This window comes from Coffea arabica, chromosome 2e (genome assembly GCF_036785885.1).
Source record: "Coffea arabica cultivar ET-39 chromosome 2e, Coffea Arabica ET-39 HiFi, whole genome shotgun sequence".
NCBI classification, from domain to species: Eukaryota; Viridiplantae; Streptophyta; class Magnoliopsida; order Gentianales; family Rubiaceae; genus Coffea; species Coffea arabica.
The window spans coordinates 16,545,622-16,565,882 of record NC_092313.1 but is presented as its reverse complement, the minus strand read 5'-3'; the positions used below and the strand labels follow the sequence as shown (position 1 = coordinate 16,565,882).

Genomic DNA, 20,261 nt, shown 5'->3' with positions numbered 1-20,261 from the left:
ACTGATCGTCACGTTTTGTACCTTGGGTTTGGAAGAAATCTTCTTACGGACGGAAGCCCAAAAAAAAAAAAAAATTAACTCAACAACTAACTCAATCCTTAAATAACTCCTCAATCTTCTTACTACCTGATTGTTGGAGACTTATTAGAGATGGTCATGAACTAACTCAATCCCTAAGTAACCGATCATTGTTGTTAAGATTCCCATTAAGCACTTGGTTGCTTTTTTGTTTTTACGATGGATGATCTACGTGCGTCTTCATGTTTTTCCGTCGGTTCTCTCTCCCATTTTTTTATAAAAAAATTATCCTTTCTTTTTTGGGTTGAAATGGTCCTGTCATGCCTATCCGTGATGACCAAACTTCCCACACACTACACAAATTACGCCCTGGTAGAATTTGCATTGCATTTGTCTATTAAAATTTTTTTTGCATTTTTCATAAACACATTTACTAGTAATCTTTTCACCTTACGTATTATCTATACATTTTTTTTTGCAAAAATTTCAAGAAATAACGCTGGCTTTTTATTTGCACACAGTCCCAAATCCGAACGTCTTTCCTAAGCGCATCTGAAGTTGCCAGGTTCTTTTAATTGAGCACTAAAAATCCAATGACTGAAGGCCTTCTTTATTAACCCTTTTTTCCAAAAAAAAATTTAACCTTCCTTATTAATTATTTTTTTTTCTTTAATAAAAAAGGCATACATACAACTTCGAGCCGAGCCGTGACAGTGGTGTAATCGGGGAGGCCATCCAGATCCAGTCCCATTGGGCTGCGCCCAGATTCCCTATAATTTCTGATCTCCACACAACTAACTAATAGCCTACCAGACAGAGATGAGGACTGAAGGAACACGTGACCCAAGCGTCCGGTATTCATCCTCTTCATGCAACGCCCACATGGCCCTATCGCAAGGCGAGACAAGCTTCCCAATGTTTTTCTCGTCCGGTCTTAAATGTTTTCCTCGTGCAAAACAAAAGTGGTGGCCGGCTAATCAAATACAAAAAGCATGATCTAAAACCAAGCTCCCCTTTGGATGGCGAGTTTTTTTTGAGTCTTTCTTTGTGTAAAGTTTGACTGTAACTCATTTTAGAAAAATTTTTTTGTACAGTCGAGTGTTTGAAAAATGTGTAAAAAAAAAAAACTTTTCAAACTTGTAACCATCTCTAGCTTATTATTAGGTGTGTTTAAGGAACCCAACCAGAGGCACTTGCTTGCATCATCACGGGAAAAACAAAAAAAAAAAGGATTTTTTTTTTGTTTTTTAACAAAAAAAATAAAAAATTAGACACCTGGGTCTGACGACATTTTTGAATCTTATCAGGCATACAGCTTCATGTACAGTATCGGGGCAATTCAAGTTGCTTAAAGAAAATCTCTAGACTTCCCTTTGCCTTGATATTGCAATCATTCTTTTTTCTGGCACCAGACAAAAGTACGCGACTGGAAAATAATTAGGAACTAGTATAAAAGCAAAATTAGGCACCATATTGGAAACGTACTACCAAATTCTCATGGTTGCACAAAAGAGAATACAATCACGGCTACTTCCAGCTTGTAGGCAAGTTTCAAATGATTCTTTCTATCAAATCAGTGAGCCTGCTTTATAAGTAAGCCAAATCAAAACAACTAAGGACTAGTCCAACGGGTAAAGTCTTCAACAGGCTTCTCGGCAAAAGGCAAAACCTAAATCAACGTCTTTGCTTTTTCCGCCCCTCCTTTCATTTCCAAGATCTTTTTATTTTTTTTGGGTTGTGTCACCGTGGGGAAGGGGAAGGGAAAAAGTAGGCAGCGAAATGGGGCTTGAGCACATTTGATAGAAATGTATTCCACCCTGGCAACAATAACCTATCATCTGTCAATTTTCAGCATCCTATCACTAACATGAAAGGGGATACGAAAGATAACACCTATAGATGAAAATCAACAAAAGCACTCTTCAAAGCTACAGTGGATACCCTTACTCAAGAATTCATGAAAGGATACGGCTAGGGGAAGGTTTGGGACTGGACAGAAGTAGTAGAAGAGAAACCGGTCAACTGCAACCCGGAGCTTTGTCACCGTGGAACAGCAAAGTCTAATGCATTTGTAGAAAGAAAAAATGAAGGCAAATCAGCGAAAAGTTTTTCTGGTAAGTGTTCTCAAAGATCATTTATAGTAAATTCAGCTGCAACAGTAATAGATTATGAAAGCTGATTGAGTTCCCAACTTCTGTTACTTATGCAGTAGTAAGACCACTATGACCATCTATTACTATTGGTTGCCGAGTCTCATCTGATGGGAGGATAATCCAATTAACTTTCATGCTTCTTAAATAAGCTTAGAGATGATAGACTTTAAGACTCAAACCAAGTGTAGGGGGGGAAATAAAAACCTTCCCCAACATTTCAAGGAGATAGCATCAGGAAAGTTTAAACAGGACATTTAGGACAACAGATAATGAAGCACCCCAAGGAGCACCAGAGGTTTGTGTTTACCGTTCATTACCTCTATTGGATAATGAAGGGTGGGTGGATGATTGAAGTAAAGAGGAGGAGTGATATGATTGGTAAACAAAGTAGGAAGCATCACACCAGGCAAAACTATGGTGCTCTTCCAGTTCCCTAGCAAAGGGTAATGGTGGGTAAAATCAATAACTTTCACATTACAAGTACTTTCACCCACAAGAAGCATTTCATTCCCAACATAGGTGTATCAATACAAGTCCATCAAATGCAGGTATAAAACAATAGCCACCTCAAAACTCAAAATTCAGCAGATTCTGGACAAAGAAATTGTTAGGTATATATAATCCTCTTACATACTTCTGGAAAAATACCCACTCAAGCCTGTTTAGTAAAAGAAGAAAGATTCTTCAGTACAAGCAGAGAAGACCAGCAGTCAGAAGAATAAAGTCTCAAAAAACCAGAGAAGAATAGACAAATGAAATTATACAGAAAAGGCTGCCCTTCAACCTCACCCAAAAGGAATCCAAGACAGAATTCCTCCATATCCCAATCAGCAACATGAAACACAATCATCATTGGGGCAAATGGGAAGCAAATAATATCACTTGTTATCAGCGGGTGTTTACCCAAAAGCAGCAAACTCAAGCTAGTTATTGAAATCAATCTAATTCCAACATCAAAAGGGGTACAGGAACTTCAACCAAAAAAGAAAAAGGAAGTATCCAATTGCCTTCTGGTGGTACCCCAGCGAAATCTTGTCACAAAGGTATTGCAAGTCCTATACCACCATCAAATACAACAAGCTCATGAGAACGTAATAGACAATTACTCGATGAATTCTGTGTACAGCTACGAAGTTTGTAAAGGATTATCTAATAAGTGCACTTACTGTAATCATTTAGACCCCCAAAATCTTAAATGAACACACAAAACAGCTTAATTCCCGAAACAACTTTCAATCACTTCATATATAGACTACATAACACAAAAAGGATACGGGAAAAAAAAAGTCAAAATCGTTGAACCATAGTGAGCTAAAGATTAGGAAAAGAATAGAGACCTTGAGAGAGGAAGCTCCAGCACGAGGAATCAAAGGCAATACTGGACCTGAGACGAGCTGAAGCTATGGCGCTATGAAGCGGCATCATCGACTCCACGCTCCCCATTGCCGCAACAACCCTGTCAGGTCCGGAAAACAAATAGTCGATTATTAAAATAAACAAAAAAAAAGTTATGCGTAAGTGTGGAGGACGATTTTGTCACCTAATTAAAGAAGTACCTGATAAGTAATTAAGAAAGAGTCAATGATATGAAAAGGGTACCTGGAGGCAGCTCGAGGGAGGGGTGAGGTGGAAGAAGAAAAAGGGAAAGTTGGAATTGGTTTAGGAGCAGCCATAGTTCTTCTGAGTACCGAGTTTGGACGAGAGGCCACAGACCTCGCACTCGCCATTGCTGCTAATCTATACGCCGTTGCCATTTTCGGTTTTGTATTTCTTTCTGACGGAGACTATCCTCCCAGTCTATCCAGTGAGTGATATTACAACGGATCGTATCAAGGGTTTTGACCCACTTGCATTGCAAGCTGCGTTCGCAAGGGTTTTGCTATCTTGTGTGTGTGTCACCGCCAGAAAGACGACGCCGCTTGGTGAAACTTTTCTCTTTGGTTAAATTAATATCACTTAATATCTAAAACTAGGGGCTGAAAGCGCGCAGGTGTTGGGTGCTTCTATTTAAAATTTTTTACATAATTTTTAAGGAAAATTACAATAAGATTGATAAATCTGAAAGTATTGTAAATATAAGTTATTAATATATATATATATATATATATAATAAGTATCATATCAGTTAAAATAGAATTATTTATAAATAAATTCTTTCACACCTTACACAAAAATAGTTAATTTTTAAGTGCACGTAGTATTTCTTCTATATATGTTAATCAAGAACATAGAAGGAAATGTCAAAAAAGGCTAACTAAATAACGTAATAAGAAAACATCCAAAATTGAAATAATAATATATTACTTTTTATTATTCAACATCAACATAACAAATGAGAGCTAAAACTTTTTTTTTTTTTAATATCAAGTAGATAATTTCCATCCTTATACTACACCTCATTACAAGATTAAAAAAGTTTAGCACTTAACTTTGTTCTTAATTAGTTTTATCTCATCCACATCAATTTTGACAAACCTGACACTCGAAAAGAATGAGTCAACCTTGTAAATATATAATGGAAAGTTCAAAAGCATCACACAAATAATTTGAAAGTATCAGACAATCCATCTTAACTATAGTTGAGGAAGTCCCTAAGTTTTTGTGCACATAGAATCCAAAATCCAAGCAAGTTGATGCCTAATATATTTTTGGTCTTGTCAAGCTATCCGTCAAGCATGATGTGGATTGGAGCATAGAATTTATAATTGTTCTAATTAATAGGAAAAAAAAACATAACATAATCTAAAAGCAGGATTTTTAGAAAGAAATAAATTTATAGGTTCACATTAATGGAAATCCATTGAGAACAAATAAAGTGAAATTAAGAGCTGGCTCGTAGAACTTATTGAGGATAATTTTTGCACTTTTGCCTCTCCTAAAGCAATCAGTAATGTCGGCACCAAATTTGTTGCATTGGACAAACAAACACGAGTAAAACTTCTTTGGGAGCTCAAGGTGTCTATTTCATAAAACATTATTAAAAGGAATAAGTGACCCGTTCTCACAATTTAACCCTAAAGAGAATACCCTTCACATTCTCTTGAAAGATTCACACTATAAAAAAAATATGAAAATTTGTTTCTTCTTTGATAGCACATCTCAATCGTAATGGTGAAATACAATAGAAAAACACCCTCATGTGAAAAGAACTTGTTTGGTAGAGCAAACCCATCATAAAGCCAAAATGAGAAAAAATTGCACACATGAATTGGAGTTGGAAGCCACAAGTAGAAAGTGGTTAATGATATTTCCCAATATTTACTTGTAGATGTGGTATTTTCACTACTAACCCTACAATAATAATCAAACAGTCACTATATGTTTCAAAAATTCCATATGAATAATGAAATTATGCTAGTGGAAAATAATAATACATAGAATTCTGTGAAAGCAAACAAATGAAAATTTGGTGGAACAGAAAATGCTTCTTTGAAAGTTTGTACTAAACCAAAAGGAGTACTTAAATCAGCAAAATTCTAATTTATAAGGTTCACAACTTTGATACAATTAAATTGAAAATAAAGAAAAAGAATTGGAACAAGTTGGCCGTGATTGTGATGATGATCATCCACCATAAGTTTCATAATAATTTGCATTATTTTTACCTTTACATCTTTCTTTCCAATTGCCTTTTTCACCCTTGTAAGAAACACAAAGAAATATTTGACTTTAGAACAAAATTGGAAAAGGCAGGAAACTGATCTTAGTTTTATAGAGTGGTTGGAATCCAAAAAAAAAAAAAAAAAAGAAGTTTGGTATAGATAACTGGTGCAATATAAGGTTAGGAAGAAAAAAGATCCTACATTCGTAGATGTTGGGGAAAAATGGAAAGAGCAAGAAGCAAACAGATGAATGTGTGAATAATTAGAAACAACTGTTACTTAGACAGTAATTAATTCAATTGCTTGTAGGTTACGTGAGACCAAAAGAAAAAATTTTGATTAGTTGAAATTTATTGATTAGGTCCGAGTAAGTAGGGGTTGAGACAATAATGATGGGTCTATTAGGAACTTGACATAATGGTACGTTGAACAAAATTCTTTCTTATTCATGCTATGCTCAAATCCAAGGATCACAGGATTATGTAGCGGGATCTTTCCTCAAAATCAAAATCAATAAGCATGTCAAAAGAGGGAGATTTTTTTCACAAAAAAAAGAAAACAATTTAGTCATACTCGGAATAAAGAATACCCGATTATCAAAATCCAAAGGCAACATCTATTATGCAATAACAAAAAGAAATAAAAGAGGAAGAAAAACCATCGCATATTATCATAATGTTATTAAGAGGTAATTATATGATAACTAGAGAGATTCTAGTTTCCCTTAACCGTTGTACCTTTACTTAACATAATGACCAGGATACTACAAATTTAATTACCAACTCAAAATGACATAAAATCCACGAAGTTCTAGAACCTTTGAGTGTTAATTGTCACGTCAAATGGCAAAGAAGTAATTTCACACATAAATAGTGTAATAATTAATTTAAATGTCACATGCATAACTACACATTCAAAACACAAGAAATACAGTCAAATTAATAAAATTTCATGCTTCCACTATTTCTACTCCAAGTTTCACCATATATCAATATCCATCTTAAAAGACGAAAATAGCTCTTAACGCAGTTTGACTAAAATTCATTATTATATAATATAAGGATACCTGAGTCAAGGGTGCAACGTGACCCAGCCCGACTTGGCTCGAAGCTCGGCCCTAGCTCGATTTTAGGCTAAAACAAAACGTATTCATCCATGCAGAATTTTTTGAAGGATATTCATCCATACAGATTAAGAAGGCCGCTTGCAGGTATCATTACAATCTTGCCAACTAAAAGTTCATAAACAAGGGGCACTTGCTCAAAATTCATACCAAAATATACATATGTGCACATTGTACATTCTACAACAAGAAGATGCGTCTGTGTCATTATGAAGACAGACTGGGTACCACTCCTGGGGAGCGCTTGTGTATTGCAGAAAGCCCTATAGTCAGAATGCTAATATACTATGTGTGATGTGTCATTTCATGTCAACTAGAGCATGCTGTCAAAGAGCCAACATCAGTTTGAGAATCAGATGATTCTTCTTCAAATGTAACACCAGATTCGAATCTTTGACGCCTTTCTACTGCAGCCTGGACCCTCTGATCAAACTCTTCATCAGTGCCTCCCAACATATATCGCAGCTTGAAATTCACCCGCTGTTCCACCATAATCCTATGCCGAGGAATTATTCGTTCATCTAGAGAATAGCTGAAAAACCTGCAGATTGTTTGGACATGTATGGATAACCAGCACTACTTAGAATGAGCTTCTGAGTACCATATGTGCATGTGAACAGATTTTTGGAAAGAACTTCTTCATCATTATGTATACCTTGGAAATTCGATGAGATCCTGCAAAGGTCGAACCATGGTTCTCCGCAGATACTGGTATTTGGGACGGAGGAGATCTACGTTGTACCGTAGTAGTATGGGAAAATCAGCTATCATCTCACCCAATTTCCGGAGAGAGATACCAAGTGACAAAAAATATTTCACATTGTGGTCCAGTTTATTTGCTATGCTGCATCCCAAAAGCTCTGGCCCCAAAGCTATTACCTTGCCGATGTCCCTCTGGGATACTCCAGCTTTCGTCAACAGAAAAACAACCTGAAAGAAGATCAAAGATTGCCAGTGATGCTATACACTACAAATAGATTTAATGTTTTAATGTTGAACAAGAAATGATATGAAAGGAAATCGCAGATTGTGGCTTACTGGACAAAGCAATTTCTCTGACCAACAGGCATAACAATTTCACTATTAGAAAATCTGATTCAGATTTTCAATTACTATATCTTTCACCGAATTGTCTATAATCATTATGTGAATGTTATAAGCAACAAGTTGCAAAACAAAACAGGGATCTACTGTTTGATTGAAACCATACACTTTACTCATGATCCAGATCATCTTTCTTTTTCTGAAAAACAATCCCACATTTTATAAGGGATCGGTAGCGTAAGATGAGAAAAAAGGAAACAAAAGATATTCAAAAAAAATCGGAATTGGATGATGATTTTTTATACACAAGTAGGGAGAGTCTATCTGATGCATTCTATCACATATGAGGCAGAATTTCTCCAACATATCAATCATTCAACAAGCTTAGAATCAAATGAATCGTGCATATAATTCTACATATAAATTATTCAAAGGGTATCATATCCAAACATAAGCAACTTAATTATTTGCATGATCATTAAAGCCCCATGTTATGAAGCACAGAGAAATGGGGAAAAAGGAAGAAGCAAAGACATTAAAAGTAAAAAGTGAGAACAACGTACAACTGGGCGGATCTTCTTGTTAAGGCTGTATGTCAACAAAGGGGGAAACTTCGCAATCATATTGCCAATGGCTTCTTCTTGAACACCTATGTCCCGTAAAAACTGAACCTTCATATAACAAACATTCATTTTGATTAAATATGAAATACTATGGCAAAACTGTCTGATATTATGTGATTATCATAAATTTAGAGGAAAGAAAGCAAAAAGAAGTTAGGGGAAAGGAAACATAGCCAAGACTATAGAAAATATCAGGGGACAATTGAACCCCACAACAAGGCTAATATCTTCCACCAGCTTCACAGGCCATGCAAAACAACGTCACCAGATACATCTGACCATAATACTAAAGATGAAATGCTCCTTTGTCCTTTTATGGATTTAAATTTATTTAGAACCATGAATGCATAAATGCTTTGATACCGCATCATTTATATCTTTGAAAACCCAACAGATCACTGAACGTGAGATCAATTTCCGTGGCATACCTTGGGCACAATAATTGTTTCCAAATCCACACAGAATATCATTGGCTTGATACAAAGAATTCTTCTCATGCTGTCTCTGGACATCCCAAGGTAGTAAAAATACTTCACAAGAGGCTTCCATTTCTCCTCAATACTACATGCCATCAGTTGTGGCTTAAATGCTAGTAATTTGCCAACTTCTTCATCATTGAGACCAAACTCTTTCAGAAATGTAACCTGGACGAACAAAGAGGTGCATCTAACTTAGTTAACAGGAGGTATAGCTAGCCCATATGCCAAAGGACATTTCAGTTAATCAAACTTAGCATTATAGCTAGGAGAATGTAAGTGCTTTTGTACCATCAAATAGCAAAATTCTGTACAACATATTCATGCTTGCACTGCCAAAATAAATCAGGTTTATTCTTCAAACATTAAATTAACATGTATGAAAGGGCACTAGTCATTACCAGCATGTAATACAGTTGAAAAGCACCTTTATCCCTGAATAGAATGTAAACATTGAGGAGAAAGCATTAACAAACATACCTTTTGGTTCATCTCTTCCATTGGAAAGTATCCAAGCACCTTAGGAAAGTCAAAAACCATTGTCCCAAAATCCTTCTCATCCATCCCCATATTCAAGTAAAATTCCACACGACCCTTGAGTTCCTCCATGCTAAAAGACAAGATCTCAGGGCATCGACTCACAACATAACCCATCCAATCCTTCCTAACTCCATTGTCCTCCAAATAGCCAACAATCTCATCCAAATCCTGTGAGTTGCACTCCAATATATTCCCTCCAGCTCTCGTCAATGCAACCCCAATATATCTCCCTCTCACGTATATTGTCTTCAACCACTCAGCCAGTCGTCTTATAGAGTTAAGATTTCCTCTTGACATGCAAATGAGCTTCGCAATTTGAGGATAGGATAATGAATTGTGTTTCAACCACCTACAAGTTTCAGTAAGCTAAATCATGATATCAATCCAGATTTTGCAAGCAGCATTGCGCTGTTGCTACTGTTACGGAAACTTGACCACATAATCATTTTTATAAGCCACTTGTTCTAAGTGAACACATTGGGACAATTAACAGTAAAGCCATTAAATCCTGATTATATATCAAAGATGATCGAAACTTCAGGAGATAAAGTCCTATTACCTTATAAGAGGCACGACACCAGAGTCGTCTATGAAGGTTCTGGCACGAAAATTGTAGGATGCTGTTGAAAATTCGGGCAATTGCTTCATGGAAGCAACTTGAATCATCACAAAATCAATAAAATCAGACAACTTTGAAATCAAATTCGTCGAATAAGTGATCCCAAATTTGCCCTTTCTCATAGCCTCCTTGAAAATCTCCACAGTGACTCCCCTTCGTATCTCAAGAGCTTTCATCAGCATCTCGTCATCATCATCGTTTGCAGTAATAACAAGATTGCCCTTTTGCTCTTCGAAAAGATTTTGAAGTGGTGGCAAAGAAGCGTTGAAATCTGGGCCACTTGGGCATTGAACATAAATTGAACCTGGGAATTGTGGGGTTCTTTTTCTTATTAGAGACATTTTTAGAAGCTTCGCTTTATCTTCTCGAGGGATTAGCTTTCCTTGACTCTCGGGATGCGCTGATGGGGGTGTCGAGTTTCCTTCTTGATGGGGTGAGAGGTGGCGGAGGAGGAGGACGGAGGATTTTGCATTGTGAGTTCGGAGGAAATTTTCTTCATTGTCTGACGTGGGGGAGGAAGAAGTGGTTTGTGGGTTTTGGTGGTGGTTGAGGGAGGAGGATATGGAGAGCTGACGGGTGCGTTTATAGGTAGAGTTGGTGGTGGAAGGGAGGTGAAGAGTGGGTGCAATGGAGGGCAGCCGGTGGTCTCGGAGGCCGAGGATATCGATTGAGTAGAGCTGATGATACTGGGATTGACCAGCTAACATTTTTCGTCCCCAACCTAGAGGGAAGACAGTGGAGATAGGGGAAGATATTACGGGTTGACCGAGAGATTGAGGGGTTAAATTATAAAAAATTTAAAGTTAAAACCGTGGGGGTTTCAGGTCAAGCAACAGAGGGTTTATTCCATTTTGACAAAAAAAAAAAAAAACAGAGGGTTTATTCCAAATTACTACCTGTTACTGTATAAATTAACGATTTTATTTTTCCTTTTAGGACAATTGTAAGTTTAGAAAAGAAATTAGGGAAAATGACCAATTTAGTCCCTAAACTTTTTTTCCCGTCGATTTCATCCTTATATATTATTTGTAGCCAATTTGATCATTAAACTTATATTTCAGTTCCAATCAAGGAACTCAGCGGTGGAGCCACCGCATAATTTCCTTCAAACTCCTAATTGAGCAACCCAAAAGGGGGTATTTTAGGGATTTCGATGGTGGGACTGTAACAAAAATTAACTGACAGATAAGTTTTGTGAGAAATATCCAAAACCCAAAACAAAAACAAAAAATTTTCAAAGCTACCAAGCGGTGCTAGTGGGGTTATGCAGTTTTTGTATCTGGGAGGAAATGATTTCCAAGGTGTTTACCACCTTGTCTGTCTGATTTGTGTCCAAGCTTGGTAGAGTTGGTGTTGTCCTGCAATAATTTGTCAGGTAATGTCCCTGAAAGCTTTGGCGCATGCTCTGTTTTGAAACTATTTGATAGCTCAAACAATAAATTTTCTGGTGAATTACCTGTTGATACCCTTGTGAAGATGAGTAACTTGAAGAATTTGTCCTTGTTATTCAATATTTTCATTGGTTCATTGCATGAATCTTTGTCCAAGATGGTCAGTTTGGAGACTTTGGATGTGAGTTCTAACAATCTATCTGAGGTAATTTCATTTGGGATTTGTCAGGATCCCAGGAACAATTTGAAAGTATTGTATCTTCAGAATAATTTGCTCACCGGTTCAATACCAGAGAGTGAGTAATTGTTTCAAGTCGGAATCCCGTGATCTCAATTTTAACTTCTTGACTGGGACAATCCCATCTAGCTTGGGATCATATCTCAGTTTCGTGATTTGATTGCTTCGTTAAATCAGCTTTATGGAGAAATCCCACAAGAGCTAATGTATTTGCTTAGAGAATCTGATTCTTGATTTCAATGATCTGAATGGATCAACCCCTGCTAGTCTCAACAATTGTACGAATGTGAATTAGATTTCACTCTGAAATAACCAATTGAGTGGTCAAATCTTGTGATTTTTAAGCTCGGAAACAACTCGTTATCTTGGAATATTCCTGCAGAATTAGAGGATTGCCGTAGCTTGCTTTGGTTGGATCTTGATACCAATTTTCTTAATGGGACTATCCCTCCCAGTCTATCCAAACAAGCTAGCAATATTGCTACTGCAAGGCTTACAGGGAAGTGGTATGTGTACATCAAGAATGATGGAACCAAGCAGTGCCATGGAGCAGGGAAGCAACGCTACCAGCACCGCTTGGCAGCTTTGAAAATTTTTTTGTTTTTGTTTTGAGTTTTGGGTATTTCTCACAAAACTTACCTGTTTGTTAATTTAGCCCCACCATCGAAATCCCTAAAATACCTCTTTTGGGTTGCTCAATTAGGAGTTTGAAGGAAATTATGCAGTGGCTCCACCACTGAGTTCCTTGATTGGAACCGAAATATAAGTTTAAGGATCAAATTGGCTACAAATAATATATAAGGACGAAATTGACAGGAAAAAAAAGTTTAGGGACTAAATTGGCTATTTTTCCAAGAAATTAAGATTAAAGAAAAAAAACAGGTTTTTCATGTGAAAAATTCCCTTAATTGTTGAGTTTATAACTCAATAACTCTTGCCAACAAACTATGGGTTAAAAGTTGCATTAGTGAGATGAATATTTATATGTTTTTAAAATTTTCCCCCCTTTCAAGTTCAAGATTTGAATCCTAGATTTGATAAATGGAAATGGAAAAGATGTGAAGAGAAACAAGAGGTAATCCAAAAAAAAAAAGAATATTTATAGCTTTGGTTAAGATTTCTGGTAGACACTAAAGTTGTAATAATTTTCAATTTCTCTTATTTTAATATTTGAAAACATGCATTCTTTTGAACGTGGGAATAGCATATTAGAATTTCATACACGTTACAATCGTTTGGAGTACTCATTTTTTGAAAAATAAGTTTTTCATATATAATGTTATGGTAATATACAATGAAAAAAACTCAAAAAACACAACATCCATACAATATATAAAAAATAGGGCCTTGTTATAAAACTAATAAAATAAGCTACTATAATATCAAGTGAAATATTGGAGAAAGAAGTAGAGAAATAGAGAGTGATATTCTTATATTCCAATAAGATACAAAAGTTCATTCCAAAGGGTGTCAATGTACCTCTATATATAGGTACTACAAGATTAAAGGAATATCAATCCTATTAAACACCCACTATTACAAGAATATGAAGAAACCTATGAAACGGTTCTTCCACTACATGAATAGATTTATGGATTGTAACTTCTATACATAATGTATCCATAAATCAAGAATTAATCCTCTTGGGAATACAAAGCGACATCCATACTTTTAATTGTTTCATAACAGGCCTGTTTGGAACTTGAATTTTTACTTAAGTTTGTCTTATATTAGTTTTTTACCAACTTTAGTTACAGTACCCTAAAAAAATTTCTCAAAATTTTTTACATACACACTTCTAAATACCCAAAACACACAAAAAATAAATTCCATTCCCTTTTTCTTCTTCTTCCTCCCCCACCACCACCTCTCTCGCTGGTTCCGGCGCCAATCACCTCTTCAGGTGCCCGTCTTCTTTCCTTTTTCTTTTTTAAATTAGAAGGGGCCGATAAATATTCCTTTGTGTAAGAAAAATCCAACCATGAGAGGAGACTGCTCCTCCTTGAGGACAATACCGAGCAATTCGCTTATACCCATGACGGCAAGCAACTCCATGGTCTCCTTATCAACCTCAATCCTGTCGGTCTTGATCGCGGATTCTTCAGGAACGAAGTCCATGCGGCGCTCTCTCTTCGCCTCTTGAAGCTTGAGCGAAATACTCCTAACTGGGCCCTTTTGGATCCGTTTCATGAGATGGGTGGAGAACCCGGCGATCTTGTTTCAGAGCCTTTTTGATGGGATGATGGCGACTTCGCCGAGGACTTTCTTGTTGGTGTGGAAGTCCAGCGTCAACTTGGAGTAGTAGCGCTCGATGACTTGGCTGGAGGACTTCTTCACTGTCTTGGTGCGGATGCGACCCATTTCTCGGTTGGCTTGTTTTTTGCAGCCCCGACGCGCTAGGGAAGGGGATGTTGGGGGCGAGGGAAACTGCGGAGAGCTGGGGGAAATGTGAGAGTTGTTGAGGCTCCTGGTGCTGATCTTCTTGGGGAAGGGGAAGGGAGAAGAAGTGGGAAGGGAGAAAAGAAAAGATAAAAAAGAAAAAAGAAAGAAAGAAAATGAAAAGGAAAAAGTTTTCATCTTACAAAAGTTTTTTTACAACTTCTACAATGATCTACAGTAAAATTTTAGACAAACTTCCAAAAAACTCAGGTGCCAAATGGGGCCATAATTTCAAATATATAAAAAAATAAAAAATAAAATTTACCCCATTTTTTTTTCTATCTATCACCATCACCCTTACCCACCACTGCCACGATCCCTTCCTTTATCCTCCTTTCTCTCCCTCCCTCTTCCTCCTCGCTTCTCCCTTCCCATTTCCCTTCCCGCTACACCCCAATCCTCCAATCCTCCTCCCCTTTCCCAAATTTTGGCCTTGACCAGAGGTTGTGATCTGGCTTTGATGTCATGACTAGAGAGCTCGATTTTTTTAGGGAGGGGAGGGGAGGGGAGGGGAGGGATGAGGTGTGACGAGGAAAGGGAGAGGAATAGGAAGAAAGGAGGAGCGGAAGAAAATGAGGAAGATGGGAGGAGGAAAGAAATGAAGGAGGAGGAAGAGGGAGGAGATGGTGGTGATAATTTTTAAAATATCACAAAAATTTTTAAACATTAAAAATATCTCAAAATATATTTCAAAAATACCTTAAAAAACATCACAAAAAATATCTACAGTAAAAAAGTTTTTCACATATACTATTACAGTAAATATTTAAAAAATTTCAAAAAACAACTAATCCAAACGGAGTTATTGTTTTTAAACAAAAACTCCTAAAAATCCGTTTGGATTGATCTATTTTTTAAAAACAAGTATTTCAAAAACAATATTATAGTAATAGACAAATAAAAACAACTCTAAAAACACCTCATTCACAATAACTCCTAAACAGCCGTTTGGATTGATATATTTTTAAAAAACAAGTATTTCAAATACAATATTACAGTAATACACAAATAAAAATAATTTTAAAAACACCTCATTCATACAATATATTAAAAAACAAATCACAAATATAAAAAAATTAAAAATTATATAAATTCTACAACGTCTTCCACTTATCACTATCACCCCCACCCACCCATCCATTGCCACTGACTCTTCTCTCTTCCATTCTCCTCCCCTTCTCTCTTCCTTCTTCCTCTCCTTCCATTTTCATCATCGCTCTCCTTCCCCCTCTCCTCTTCCCTTCCCTTTCCCTACGATCTGACCTCAATTAGATCACGATTGGGAAGAGGGGAGGGGAGGGAAGGGTGGAGAGTGGCAAGGAAGAGGAGGGGAGGAGAAAGAGGGAAGGGAGAAAGAAGAAGGAAGAGTGAGGGGATGGTGGGTAGGGATAGTGGTGGTTGTGGGTGATTGTGTTAATTTTTAAAAAGTGCTTTAATTTTTTTTAAATTTTAAAAGGTACCATAAAATATATTCCAAAAATTCCTCAAAAAACACCAAAAAAACACATATTATATGAATACCATTATTTCAAATAATATTTCGCTTATATCATAAACACATTTTTCAACCCACCTTTTTATATTCCCAAATACTTTTTTATTTCACATACATCACATCACAAAAAGTGTTACAATAATTATTCCAAATAATATTTCAAATAATGTTCTATCCAAACAAGCTATATACAATAAAAGTTTTTATATACACTATTATAGTAAAATATTTCAAAAATACCTTAAAAAACAGTTAATCAAAACAGCGCTCTTGTGTTTGGATTGTATCTTATTTACACCTTATTTACACATTATCATCAACACATTTTTTAATTATTTTTTATCTCAAATACATTACATCAAAAAAGTGTCACACTATTTTTTTTTAAAAAATTATCCCAAATAATCTTCTATCCAAACAGAAGTCTTTGTAATACTATTTTTTTTTAAAAAAAAAAAAGAAAAGCAAAGGTCTTTATAAATCATAAAAATAACAATCCAAACGAGAGTCTTTGTAATATTTGGAAAAAAAAAAAGCTTTGTAATTGGGAACTAATGAGATTAGAGCACTGTGGGAAGACTCCCACTGGCTGAGCCGGAGAAGAGGGCGATCAGACCTAGCAGACAGCGAGAGAGCTCTTAACCGGCCGAGTTACCCAGCTTGGCTAAAAGCTTTTCCGACACACAAATTCGGCCAGGGTTATTTTTGTAGAATTTGCGGTGGTTATATTAAATTAAGTGGCCATGATTAAAGCTGTGATTGTGATGAACGACCAAGGCAAGCCTCGCCTTGTCAAATTTTATTCTTTTCAGGTCCGTTAACTCTCATCGATATTCTTTTCCGCCAAAATCAGGAAAAAAAATTTTTTTTTTGGTCGCTTTCTCATTTGTTTCAGTGAGTTGATGGATTACGTGACCTCAAAATTTGAAATGCATTTCTGTAAGGTTAGGCAGTGGAGAAGCAGCATGAGCTGATTCGGAGCATATACGGAGGTCAGTGGAATTTGATCTTTTTTACTTCTTCGTTTCAAATAAAAAATTCAAAATAATGTTTCACGTTTTAATAAGATAAAGATGATAATCAGGTTTTCTGTATAATTTGATTTGCTTATCTTTGGCTCTTTAGAATCTGAGATGTACCGTTTCCCTTTCTGAATTCTGGATCCAATTAAATATATTTGGATCGGTGAATTCATGATGAATTAAGTTGGGGTCAAAAGTATACACTCCATGCTCTTCTTTTAAAGACGCTCAGTCTGTAGTTGAATTCATGGGTGTGGAATTTTCTTTCTTTTTTTGTTTATTCATTATCTCAGGGGCCTTTCTTGTATGAATGTCTAAAGTTTGGTCATAAATGCAGTTTTATGCAGTAGAGCCAACAATGTGAGCAATTTCATTAAGGTGGATTCGCTGTTTGGACCTGTAAGTTCTATGCCTCATTATGCTCTTTTGTTTGAGTTAATTGGAACTTTTATGTATTGAAAACTTTGACATCCCTGGATGCATGTTGGGCTTCTTGGCAGAATTTGGTAGTGGTCAATGTAATGTCTTGATGTGTTATGCGTGACCACATCCTTGCACTAGCTTCTTTAGAGTTCTGTGTATCTTTTTCTGTTCTGAAGCGCTACTCCAATTTTCTTATACACAGGATGCACGACTTGTGTACAAGACTTTTGCCACGCTATACTTCATATTTGTATTTGATAGTTCTGAGAATGAGCTTGCCATGCTGGATCTCATGCAAGGTATATTAATCAATCCTTGATATTTGCCAGCTTTATATGTTTGAGATTGTTGGTTTCATTTGATGTCGGGTACATGACTGTCAAATCTGCTATTGAATTGTTGAAAATCACAAATTTACTCTTCATTGTAGATTGAAAGTCATGGATTTTTTTTTTTTGGGAGCAAAGTCATGGTTAGTTAATCAAAAGCAAAAATACAACATCCAGCTCTGCTTTTTGACTGAAATGTTGGTGAATTTTCAGTCATGAGCTAAATTATAAAGCTCTGCTTTTTGACAAGTGCTCTCAACTTGATCGAATAATCTTAATCTACCTTTTCACTTGTTTGAAAATTTATTGTTCATGTCTCTTGGATCTTGAGTGATGTGAACATTAATGTTCAAGAAAATACTTGTGGAGGCTTCTTTACAATAGATTATCACATTATGGCTAGACAGTTGCTATGCAATACTCTTGCGTGAATGAAGTTCGGACGTCATATTGATCAGGTTCTCACATTAAGAAACATGCCATTTAGTTGTAGTTTCCCTGGAAGTAAGAAGATTAATAAGAAAATCGGTGTTTTGTGCTGTTGATCTCCATAAGCTGTTGCTTTATATTGCCCTTAGACATAAATGTGAGCACATGGCATAACACTTGTACCTTTCTCTAAGCTTTTTAGACTCCATCCTTTGTTTTTTGGCTCTACACTTTAAATTAATTTCCCACTAGTTATTATCCTCTTGACAACCGTTTGCAGATTTTCCACTATCGCTGGCAGTAAGTGGTTTCTTTAGAATTTATAGACTTTTAGGCTTATACTGGAAGTACTTGATTTTGTTCCCCCGTTTAATGCAACGAATTTTCTTAATTTAGTAGCATCTTAGTTCACCTCTAAATTTTTCTCTTTCTTGTTTGAATACATTAATTTCCAGTTTTTGTGGAGACACTGGACAAATGCTTCCATAATGTATGTGAGCTTGATATAATCTTCAATTTCAACAAGGTAAACCTCATTCTCTCGTCAGTTTGTCCTTGGTCAGCATATATGGATACTGAAGCATTATTTGGTAACATGATTAGTCTTTTGGATTTCTTGTTGCTGTTTTAATTCATGCTGTAGTGTGGTTACTTGAGTTGGCATTATTGTCTTGCATCACATTGATGGCTTCCTGGTACATTTTGTAGTACTTGGGAGCCTACAGCAATAGGAATTCATGAGCAACGAATTGCTGCCATGAGTTTGCTATTAGAGATTTGACTGAAATGGGTAGAATTTGGTGAAATTTGGAATGGAAACTCATTCAAGCTGAGTCTCACTTCCTCATCGAATTATACTGTAGGTTGGACTATAGCTAGATCATGATTAATGTATTGTTCCCACTTCTTTTAATTTGCTCATGACTTGGTGGTTCAGTTGACCTTCTGGGTGTAGTTCTGTGTGACTGGTCCTTCAGTGATGTGGTGTCTGATAACCAGCAAGCAAACATGCTAGCGTTTATTCATTTGGATTTTGATAACCGGCTCAAGTAACATGATGTATTTTTGACTAGCCCCATACGAGCTGCTAATATGCGCGTATATGCTTCTTGTCCCTAGTTTTTCATTTGCAACAGTTTTGCAGGTCCATTCAATTTTAGATGAAATCATTTTAGGAGGTCAAGTTCTTGAGACCAATTCTTCAGAAGTTGCAAAGGCAGCTGAAGAAATCTCAAAGTACTCTCTCTCTCTCTTTCTCTCTCTCTCTCTCCATGTTTATTAGATGTATTTGTTTTAAATAGAAGCCATTTATCTGCAGGATGGAGAAACATGCAAACTCCGTTACGTTAGTTCCATCCATTTCTGGTTGGAGCAATAGATAGCAACAATTTTGCTCTAGCAAGTATCCACAGCCGTGATCATCTACAGAAAAGCTACAAAGATCCACTCAACCCCCAGACAGACACCATTGAGTTTGCATAGATCTCAGTCGGTTGTTCTTTCCATGAATTCATGGGGTAGTCATGTTGTAGCCTAGTATTCTCCATTTAACAGTTTTTGACGCATAGATTTGTTATCAGAGGTTGGTAAAGGGCGGTTGTGGTGTTTGTAATACAGAACTCGGGTGAATGAATATGCATCACTGTCTTTCGAGTTTTGACTGAATTCACAGTGCTTATATTTTAAGGCAATGACTTTTGCTCATATTAATTATACTGATTAACCGTAGACTTCTGCTGTTGAAAATAATCACAATCCTCAAAATATTTAAATATGTCGAGAAATTTGTACACGACACATTAAGTCTCAAGTCTCAATCAATTGATAAAAAGAAATACTTATATACTTGTACAAGCCGAAACCAGAAAAAATTTGAGTACTAGCTTTTGGCTAAACTGACGAAATGATTCCAAGGCCGTTACTTGGAAATAGTGACTAGAGTGGCTGGTCGGTCGCGAATGTTGTCGGATGCGTTGAAGGGAAAATTGCACATTATTAGATATTTTAGAACAAACGTCAAAGAAAAGTGTATAGGAAAAAAGTTTTTAAGATGAAATGAATTTTAATTCTTAAAAAATTAATTCAAGGAGGTCCTAAACTGAGGATTAAAATATAATTGCTTTTACTTCCGACAAATTAATTCAAGGAGCTCCTAAACACTCAATCAAGATATGTTGTCTTCATTTCATTTTGCCTCATTTATTTTATTTAAGACAAATCTTACATAGCAAAAATTTTATTTTTCTAAAAGTATAGGATGATTACTTACGATTATAGGTGGCAAACCAATGCATTCG

At 36.2% G+C, this 20,261-nt stretch overlaps 3 protein-coding genes and 1 long non-coding RNA gene across 9 annotated transcripts; 2 read left to right on the top strand and 2 right to left on the bottom strand.

The window, feature by feature from the left end:
- Window positions 1-1,445: 1,445 nt before the first annotated feature.
- LOC140036759 (uncharacterized) lies at window positions 1,446-4,086 on the bottom strand. 5 transcript variants are annotated; one of them, XR_011840299.1, is made up of 4 exons: window positions 3,771-4,086; window positions 3,509-3,627; window positions 1,960-2,078; window positions 1,446-1,835 (listed from the first exon to the last, which is right to left on the bottom strand). XR_011840299.1 is itself a non-coding variant. In XM_072079343.1 (3 exons), the coding sequence occupies exons 1-3, from the start codon at window positions 3,923-3,925 to the stop codon at window positions 2,059-2,061; spliced, it is 294 nt and encodes a 97-aa protein (XP_071935444.1). In that variant the 5' UTR covers window positions 3,926-4,086; the 3' UTR covers window positions 1,446-2,058. The 5 variants fall into 5 exon arrangements, 2 of the variants coding, with proteins under 2 accessions (XP_071935444.1, XP_071935443.1); XR_011840300.1 differs by having other exon boundaries at window positions 1,446-1,856; window positions 1,966-2,078; XR_011840298.1 differs by having other exon boundaries at window positions 1,966-2,078.
- Window positions 4,087-6,964: 2,878 nt separating this feature from the next.
- Window positions 6,965-10,965, bottom strand: LOC113731286 (transcription termination factor MTERF2, chloroplastic-like). Of its 2 annotated transcripts, none has more exons than XM_027256458.2 (6): window positions 10,139-10,965; window positions 9,520-9,928; window positions 8,992-9,207; window positions 8,504-8,605; window positions 7,552-7,826; window positions 6,965-7,437 (listed from the first exon to the last, which is right to left on the bottom strand). In XM_027256458.2, exons 1-6 carry the CDS (start codon window positions 10,903-10,905, stop codon window positions 7,206-7,208), a joined length of 2,001 nt encoding a protein of 666 aa, XP_027112259.1. In that variant the 5' UTR covers window positions 10,906-10,965; the 3' UTR covers window positions 6,965-7,205. The 2 variants fall into 2 exon arrangements, with proteins under 2 accessions (XP_027112259.1, XP_027112258.1); XM_027256457.2 differs by having other exon boundaries at window positions 8,504-8,611; window positions 10,139-10,964.
- Window positions 10,966-11,270: 305 nt separating this feature from the next.
- On the top strand, window positions 11,271-12,526 carry LOC140037209 (uncharacterized). The gene is made up of 2 exons (XR_011841134.1): window positions 11,271-11,573; window positions 12,210-12,526. It is a non-coding gene; the product is annotated as an uncharacterized lncRNA (long non-coding RNA).
- A 3,741-nt stretch (window positions 12,527-16,267) lies between these two features.
- Window positions 16,268-19,668, top strand: LOC113731285 (AP-3 complex subunit sigma-like). The gene is made up of 7 exons (XM_027256456.2): window positions 16,268-16,573; window positions 16,711-16,753; window positions 17,121-17,182; window positions 17,409-17,505; window positions 18,420-18,490; window positions 19,109-19,200; window positions 19,283-19,668. The coding sequence occupies exons 1-7, from the start codon at window positions 16,505-16,507 to the stop codon at window positions 19,344-19,346; spliced, it is 498 nt and encodes a 165-aa protein (XP_027112257.1). The 5' UTR covers window positions 16,268-16,504; the 3' UTR covers window positions 19,347-19,668.
- Window positions 19,669-20,261: the final 593 nt, after the last annotated feature.